Source organism: Sinocyclocheilus grahami, unplaced genomic scaffold (genome assembly GCF_001515645.1).
Source record: "Sinocyclocheilus grahami isolate Dianchi unplaced genomic scaffold, SAMN03320097.WGS_v1.1 scaffold2438.1, whole genome shotgun sequence".
In the NCBI taxonomy this organism is placed as follows: Eukaryota; Metazoa; Chordata; class Actinopteri; order Cypriniformes; family Cyprinidae; genus Sinocyclocheilus; species Sinocyclocheilus grahami.
The window spans coordinates 36,778-45,432 of record NW_015507617.1 but is presented as its reverse complement, the minus strand read 5'-3'; the positions used below and the strand labels follow the sequence as shown (position 1 = coordinate 45,432).

General features: G+C 42.0%; 2 protein-coding genes across 2 annotated transcripts in view; both read left to right on the top strand.

The window, feature by feature from the left end:
- Positions 1-306: 306 nt before the first annotated feature.
- LOC107575028 (uncharacterized) lies at positions 307-4,333 on the top strand. Its single transcript, XM_016261436.1, has 3 exons — positions 307-2,399; positions 2,500-2,592; positions 4,272-4,333. Exons 1-3 carry the CDS (start codon positions 419-421, stop codon positions 4,331-4,333), a joined length of 2,136 nt encoding a protein of 711 aa, XP_016116922.1. The 5' UTR covers positions 307-418.
- Positions 4,334-4,513: 180 nt separating this feature from the next.
- LOC107575027 (uncharacterized) overlaps positions 4,514-8,655 on the top strand; it is a 19,436-nt gene continuing 15,294 nt past the window's right edge. The window contains exons 1-3 of the mRNA XM_016261435.1: positions 4,514-4,684; positions 4,757-4,874; positions 5,959-6,084. Coding sequence (XP_016116921.1) covers positions 4,514-4,684; positions 4,757-4,874; positions 5,959-6,084 — 415 coding nt within the window. The remainder of the gene's footprint in view (positions 4,685-4,756; positions 4,875-5,958; positions 6,085-8,655) is intronic.

Sequence of the window (8,655 nt, the reverse complement as noted above, 5' to 3'; positions counted from 1 at the left end):
GAAAACATTTTTTTTTATTGATCAGGGATTTTGCTTGGAGCTGCCATCTACATTTATTCTCATCATCAATAACTTAGTGAATGGTTTAAAATTATTTATGTAATATTACTATATTCTTATGTGATATTTTGACTGCAACATATCAGAGAATAATTGAATTGTATTTTACTTAAAGACCAAACTTATGTAATTAGATATTTTTTTTTTGTCAGATCAACTGCCCAAAACTTTATTTCACTGAGAACCTTATTATAACACAATAAGAAGCAGCAAATCATTACATGCAACTTGTAAAATTGAGGGGAAAAATAGTTAATTTGATTTTGACAATAGTTGCCAATTTACTGTATCTCTGTTAATCTATTGATCAATTAATTGCAGCAGTTCTACCTATTTCTTCTACTTCTTCTTTTTTTAGATGAAAGACACAAATCTTGAAGATGCTGATGAGCTCTTTGATTCTACACCAGAGAGTTCAGATGATTACGTTCCAGATACAGCTTCTGAAAGTGACGGTGATGTTAGCCTTACACTAAACCAGACAAAACGTCAGCTTCTTGATGAACTGGATCTTGATGAATCTGGCTCAGTGAGTTCCCCTGACTATGACACAACAACATCAGACAAAATGCATGGCCTTACATCTGAAGCATCTGGAACAGGAGAAGAACCCAGTTCAAGTCAGAACACAATGGACGGCGTAGTTGTTAGTGCATACCAAAAGAGAGATGGTGCTAGAGTGTACAACAAGAGACATTACTGCTTGTATTGCACTAAACCTTATGCTAAGATGGCAAGGCATCTAGAAAGTTCACATGAAAATAAGTCTGATGTGGCTAGAGCTCTAAGCTTTCCAAAGGGTTCAAAGGAGAGAAAAAATCAGCTTGATTATATTCGCAACAGAGGAAACTATGCTCACAATGCTGCTGTTATGGAGTCAGGAAAGGGTGAACTAGTGGCATTTAAACGACCACGTAAAAAAGTGCAGGGAGAAGATTTCATGCATTGTGCATACTGTCAAGGACTTTTTTCAAGAAAGGTCCTGTGGAGACATATGCGTACTTGTAGACTTCAACCACAATCAGTCGCCCCCAAACCAGGAAAAAAACATGTTCAGTCCATGTGTACCTACACTGGGCCTGTGCCTTCAAACATGACCAAACAACTGTGGGGAGTAATCAGTGCCATGAATCCTGACCCAATCACAGATATAATAATAAATGACAGAGCAATTACTGAAATTGGGCAGCACTTGTTGAACAAAGGTGGGCTATCAGATAAGGATAAATGTGCGCGGGAGAAGATGCGAGAATTGGGAAGGTTGATTCACAATGCCAGGAGAGTCACCTCCTTAAAAACACTGGAAGATTGTGTAAATCCAAAGAAGTACATGGAGACTGTCAAAGCTGTCAAGTGTACATGTGGGTATGACAGTGAAACTGACAAATTCATGATTCCATCACTTGCAAATAAGCTTGGGAATTCCCTGGTTAAAGTAAGCAAACTCTTAAAGGCCCAGGGCTTAATCTCCAACGACAAACAGCTTGTGATGAATGCCAGTGAGTTTCAAGAAGTCCATGCGAATAAGTGGAATGAGATGATCTCGGCTACAGCGTTGAGGAATATCAGGGAAGCAAAGTGCAATGTGCCCACTCTCATGCCCTTTACTGAAGATGTACAAAAATTGCATACTTTTCTCAGTCAAGTGCAAGACGAGTGGTTCAACCTGCTCTCTGAAAGTTCCTCTACTAAAGCCTGGATGGAGCTGGCCAAGGCGTGTCTAGCCCAGATAATTCTCTTTAACCGGCGGAGAGAAGGAGAGGTGGCGAGCATGCCTTTGTCTGCGTTTTTATCAAGAGACACTTTTGATCCGCATGAGGATGTGGACTGGGCACTCTCCGAAGTGGAGAAGAAACTCTGCAGACACTTCACAAGGCTTATCATCAGGGGAAAGCATGGTCGACCTGTTCCAATTCTTCTGACTCCAAAAATGCTGTGTTCCTTAGAACTCCTTGTTAAGCAGAGAGAGGCTTGTGGGGTTTTAAAAGTCAATGCCTATATGTTTGCTAGACCAGACGCCATGACACATTTCCGAGGGTCAGACTGCCTTCGTGTCTTTGCAAAGGTGTGTGGTGCAAAGTGTCCTGAGTCTCTGACATCTACCAGGCTGCAAAAGCATGCTGCAACCCTTTCAACAGTGCTGAACATGACAGACACCGAGATGAACCAGCTGGCAAACTTTCTTGGGCACGACATAAGAATCCATCATGAGGTCTATCGACTCCCTGAGAAGACCCTGCAACTTGCCAAGATCAGCAAAGCTTTAATGGCTCTTGAGCAAGGAAGATTAGCCGAGTTCCATGGAAAGAACTTGAATGAAATTGGGATAACTCCTAATGGTGTGTTATTTTATTAGATTAAAAAAAAAAACCTATTCATATACCATGTGTTACCGAGCCATTATATACCACTGTAAAGATGTACTTTGAACTTCCACAGAAAAAGTTATTGACTGTGAGGAAGAAAATGTTATTGACTGTGATGAGGAAGACGGGAGCATACAAGAAGGACACTGTTCATCTACTGTTGATGGTTTGTATTACTGTCAAAATACACGATTACATTTTGCAGTTATGAATAGTTTTCAGTCAAGTGACTTGTGAAGACCTGACGGGCAAAAACATTGTTCCAACACTAAAGAAGATGCTTCAGTGCACTGAACAAGCTTATTTTTTGTCAAAACTACTTGTGTAACGAATCAAATGCCTCCAAGATATTCTTCAATGTGTTTTACAGTAAAGATTTTTTGAGGAACTTGATACTATAAAATGACGTAACCTCTGTTCCCTGAGATACGGGAACGAGTACTGCGTTTTGCTAGACTCTAAGGGAAAAAGTCCTTTTTTCTCTTGAACTGAAGCCTTTTTCAATCACACAGTGAAACTGCACGGCCATTGGTTCGTGCAGTATGTTTTAAAAATTAACCAATGGCTCGGCAGCTGTGCTGCACAAACCTATGGCCGCGAAACCCGCCAAAGTATGCCAGAATGGGTGGAGTCATCTGGCTATACAAGCAGCCGCTTCGCCATTGGATTCAGGTTACTTTGACTGAAGCGACGACTGAGACGTGCAGCTGCATGGCTAGCAATGCAGTACTCGTTCCCGTATCTCAGGGAATCAATGTTACGTTTGTAACCGAGTATGTTACCTATCGATACTTCACTCATACTGCGTCTTGCTAGACACTATGTGAACAGTACAATCACGCCGTGCCGTGGCAGAGGAGCGACAATGGTAATCCTTGACCTAGGCACCTCTGGGCCATGAGAACAAGAACAATAAATCCTTCCAGGCTAACGGGCTAAGCCTCATGAAGGCCTCACCCGGCCGAGTGCTCGTTCCAGAAGACTTGCACAGCTTCAGCACCTATGGGGGCCGAGAGCGCACAAGTAAGTTCTCTGATAGGTCTGGACATATTACATCCAAACTCACTCAGAGCGAACTGCGCGCCAGTTAAGCAGAAAGAACACTTGCCTGCAAGGCAGGGACATCCAGGTTATAGAACCTAGCAAAAGTGGATGGTGAGGCCCAGCCGGCTGCCGTACAAATTCCTGCAATGGCCACGCCGCCAGACCACGCCCACGAAGAGGCAATGCTTCTAGTTGAGTGGGCTCGTACTTCAATGGGGCATTGTAGGTCCATGGAAGAGTAGGCTAGCCTGAATAGTGCCAATTATCCACTTAGAAAGTCCACAAAGAGCTATTCCGACTGCCTAAACTGGGCGGAAACCCAAAAAAGAGTGCCTGCAAGTCCCCCACTCGCTTGACTGATGCTAACGCTAGTAGCAGAGTGGATTTAAACAACAGGGACCGAAGGTTGACAGACTGCAACGGCTCGAAGGGAGGACCCCTCAGGGCCCTCAGAACAGTGGGCAGGTCCCACGTAGGGATAGTGAGAGGTCGGTGCGGATTTAGCCTCCTGGCTCCCCTCAGAAAACAAACAACAAGGTTGTTCCTGCCCACCGATTGGCCCGCTATAGGGGCATGAGAAGCCGTTATCATTGGCACATAGACCTTGAGCGTGGATGGGGAGCGTCCCTTATCCAACAGCTCCTGCAGGAATGACAGTATCACCGATACTTCACAGGTGAGCAGGTCCTCACCGCGGTTTGAGCAGCAGGCAGAGAACACTAAGCGCTAGGTTAGGCCGGGGTCCCTGGCACTTTGGAAGCGGGTAGCGCTTGGCTGAGCTAGAACGTCATTGAGGCTCAGGTTTGGCTGGCTGGGTGGCGGTGGCAGACGCAGACGCAGATGCAGGCTTCGTGGGCTACTGAGTCGGCGCAGACTTGCGCAGGAAACACTTGTCCAGACAGCTGTGGGGGGGTGCTTCTGGTGGAGACCACTCCAAACCCAGCTCCTCAACGGCTTTCGAGAGGACACAGAGTAATTCGGCATCCATCCCGGGCTTAACGTTGCTGGGCTCGGATGGTGGCAGAGAGGCGGGGTCAGCGATCATGCCCGACAGCTCCTCCGTGTCCAAAGCTGCTAATGACATGCTGTTATCCAGCAGCTCATTGTCACTCCCACTGAACGAGACCAGATCACTCGCGCTAGCAGAGGGACGCTGGTCAGGCTGGGTGAGAACGGGGGAAGCCTCTCAGTGTGGAGAGAGCGAGGTACGCAAGGTACCTGAGCCGATGTAAGCTTGCTCGCATCCGAGCACTGAGATCCTCTGCCCTGCTGTTTTTCCCTCACAGGGTCCTTGGAAGAAGAAAACGGGAGGCCCGAGGGGCGGAGTCGCTTTCAGAAAAGAAAGCTATCTGCGAGAGCAGAGAGGCGAGACTCGTGCTCTCGCAGTGGGAGCAATTCGTCTCGGTGAGTGTGGATTCCACGTGGGATTTCCCCAGGCAGGAAACACACTCACGATGGGGAGTCCTGCACGTACTGCAGTAATGGGGTGGCATTTGAAACAACACCGTGAAATTTGCTCTTATATCTCGCCAGATGGCGGCAGGGGAACTGGATGACTGCTGTGCGTTGCTGAAGGTGGGCAGAATCGTTCCACTGCGACTAGACATAGTCTCAGAAAAATGGCTGCAGGAGTCTCATTTTTCATTGTATCTTCTTCAGATTTGAAACAGAAACTCATGAGACATGTGACGTTCAACCCATTACTTTTCTGGATTGCTCCAGCACTTATTTCATGTATTTTTATATGAAATAAAAAAAATATTCAGTGTGGTACAATTTTTTTCAAGGCACTTCAGTGTCTATAACTTTTTATCTTTTTGAGCATTATCAACTCTGCATGATGGATAGTAAAGCCCAAAGGGTCTTCTTTCCAAAGAGACCTAAATTGTGTGTGTAGCACACTTTTTTCAGGAACTGTTACCATTTTAAGTTAGGTAGGTCATTTTCAACTGTGAGTCGCAAAATTGGGGGTGCAGGTTAACAGGTTAAAACATGTGCCAATGGCCGTGCCGTTTCACTGTGTGATTGAAAAAGGCTTCAGTTCAGGAGAAAAAATGACTTTTTCCCTTAGCGTCTAGCAAGACGCAGTACGAGTGAAGTATCGATAGGGAACTTAAAATTGTTGTGTAATGCTAGCTGATCCACTCTCTTCTCACGTTGGATGGGTTGAGGCACAAAACGAATTGTCAGATGATTCCATTATGACTGAAATAAAAGTAAGTACTCCGTTTAGAGAGTTTTTGAGCTTATTTTTATACAATGTTAATTGCAAAGACATATGTAGATGTAGATGTAGATGTAGTTCAACTATACTTGCAATGATTAAAACAACTGCACACTTTAGAGTTACTTGCACTTACTGCATATGTACTAATTATTTAAAATCATTAGTGTGACAAAAACACACATCACTTGTGAATTGTCAGCATTTTATAGTACATTTTTATTTATTTTTTTACTTTCTCATGTCTTTGATTATTTCCCATAGAACCTTCAGCCGAGGTGGCACTTCCTCCTACCGAGAGGAATATGTCTCCAGCACCCAAGAGAAGCAAACCATCATCAGATGAGCAGATGCCTTCAGGAGCCAGTGCTATCAGGCCGCCTTGCAAAGGTGAACTCTTACACATTTCTCTTTTGTCACATGTCTGCTGCTTTCTGTAGAATTGAACAAATTACACTAGACTTGGCTAAATGTTGCAGTAGCAGCCACATAGGTAAAAAAAAAAAAAGAATACTCATTTTAATCACTGATAAGCTTATATCTGTTATTTATCCCTGAAAAATGATAAATTCATGCCTCTTTCATTTCAAAGCCACCAGTTACCCTCCTCTGATGACATGCATGTAATGTTTTGCACACACTAATTTGCTCTGCTGCTTGCATTGCATATTGTCTCATATAGCACAATCATTCATCTAGTTATTAAAGTGCCCCTTTTATGCTTTCTCAGGTATGACCTTTCATGTAGTGTGTAATATAGCTGTATATCAATGTAAAAAGATGAAAGTGCAGGACAAATTAAAAGACTGTCTCTCAAACGAAATAAACGAGTCATCAGTAATCCCAGACTTACTTCTTGCATGAACCTGTGTAGGTTTGTAACAAAAGCCCAGCCTCTGGTTTTCATTGGCTGTTTGTGAACAATGTGTAGTTTGACCAACTCTCAAACAACGGTAGAACCGACAACGGACTGAGACATCTGACCAATCAGAACAGAGCAGAGACTCAGAAAGCAGGGTTTAGAGAGATTGAATCCTTAAACGAATAGTTTCACACACTGATGCTATATGTATTATGAGAAAACTAAAGTGTTTTTTTGACCTTGGACACAGGTAAGCTTATTATATGAGACCTCTAAAGCTAAATTAGATGCTTGAAATAAAGCAGTAGAGCACTTTTTAACATTCAGACCTCAGACCAGGGGCCTTGTGTATAAACGTTGCGTTTGTGAAAAAGAGTGTGTACGGAGTCAATAGCATCCGTACAGTGCACACTTATTTATGCCAAGTTTGTTTTTTATAAATCCAGATACATGCGTGGAAAACATGTATCTGGATTCCATATTATTCCCTCCGCTAATGTGTTTTTTCGCCAACACTTCGTGGCCTATGCATACTAGCTTGCTTGATTTACGTTAGTTACACGCATTTGCGCGTTACGTTAAGTGTACTTTGTGTTGTACATTGCCATGACATTCACACGCGCGCAAAACTACTGTGATGGTACCTCAACGTTTCAGACACACAGTGAAACACTGCAAAAATAGGCTAAACCGCTGAAACGTGATGCCTGGAAAATGCAAGTTTCAAGATATTTGGCTCACCAAAGAAGATTACAAAGAATGGCTTGCCAGAGACCCAAAGGACCATCACTTGGCCAGGTGCAGAGCCTGTTGTAAATCTATCAAAGTGGATAGGATGGGAGAAGCGGCTCTTTCAAGTCATGTAGCTGGATCTACACACAAGACGGCACTTCGGAAATCGAAAGCAGGTAAGTCCTACCATAGCCTGCATCTGACATAGAAATGTTAATTGAATGTTAGCTGCTAGCTGTTTTTTGCTGTTATTTAAATGTCTTGCTGTGAAATGTCAGTCACGAAGGCTGTTGAGTTGCATGTGATCATGGTGATGTGGATAAATTTGCACCAGCTCTGCAATCGGCACTCCAGTCTCGTCACATTCATTTATATAGCGCTTTATACAATAAACTGATTTAAAGCAGTGGTTCTCAAAGTGTGGTACGAGTAGCACTAGTGATACTCAGGCTCCCTCTAGTGGTAAGCAGAGTAATCAAATCACTAAATTAAATATAAATTCATGTTAAAACACAATACATTTTAATTTAATCTTTATTTGAATATATATTTTTTACAACATGTTTTTTATTCACCTGTGTGTAAGTACAGTGCAGTAAAATGGATAAACATTTTTATTAACATTAAACATTTAATTTAATATTTGTATAATATTATTATTATTACATTAACTTATTAGGGCTATATTTTTATATTTATTGTTATATATATGCTTATTTGCCCTTTCAATTTCTGTATTGAACAACATCCATTTCTCGTGGCCACGAGTTTAATGCGTAAACAAACCTGCGTGACCATAGCAACCCCGGATTATCAAAAATAGATAAAACATTTTTATGAACATTAAACATTTAACTTATTATTTGTATTATTGTTACATTAACTTATTAGGGCTATATTTTTATATTTATTGTTATATATATGCTTATTTGCCCTTTCAATTTCTGTATTGCTAGTTAACGTTTTGTATAATTATGCTAGCATTTGCTAGCCTACCATATACTTTGTAAATAAACACCTGACAATTATGCCAATAAAGTTTTGACTTTATGATTGTATTTTACATTTTACATTTACATTTAATCATTTTGCTGACGCTTTTATTCAAAGCAACTTACAATTGGGGAATACATAAAGCGATTCTTCTTAAAGAGGCAAACAGACACAGGAAGTGCTTGAAATGAAAGTTTTAGGCATTGTTCAAATAAGTACAAGCTAGAAAAGGCAAGGAATAAATAAAGAGAAAGAAAAAGTTTTTTTTTTTTAGATGAAGTCAAGTTGCGTTTAAAGAGATGAGTTTTCAGCTGTTGCTTGAATATTGTCAGGGATTCAGCATTCCGGATAGGGTTGGGAAGATCATTCCACCA

Excerpts from the sequence above, each read along its gene's own strand:
- LOC107575028 (XM_016261436.1), top strand. The coding sequence starts at position 419 with ATGAAAGACACAAATCTTGAAGATGCTGATGAGCTCTTTGATTCTACA. Across the intron at positions 2,400-2,499 it reads AATTGGGATAACTCCTAATG|AAAAAGTTATTGACTGTGAG; the intron begins GTGTGTTATTTT and ends GAACTTCCACAG. Across the intron at positions 2,593-4,271 it reads CTGTTCATCTACTGTTGATG|GTTTGGCTGGCTGGGTGGCG; the intron begins GTTTGTATTACT and ends ATTGAGGCTCAG.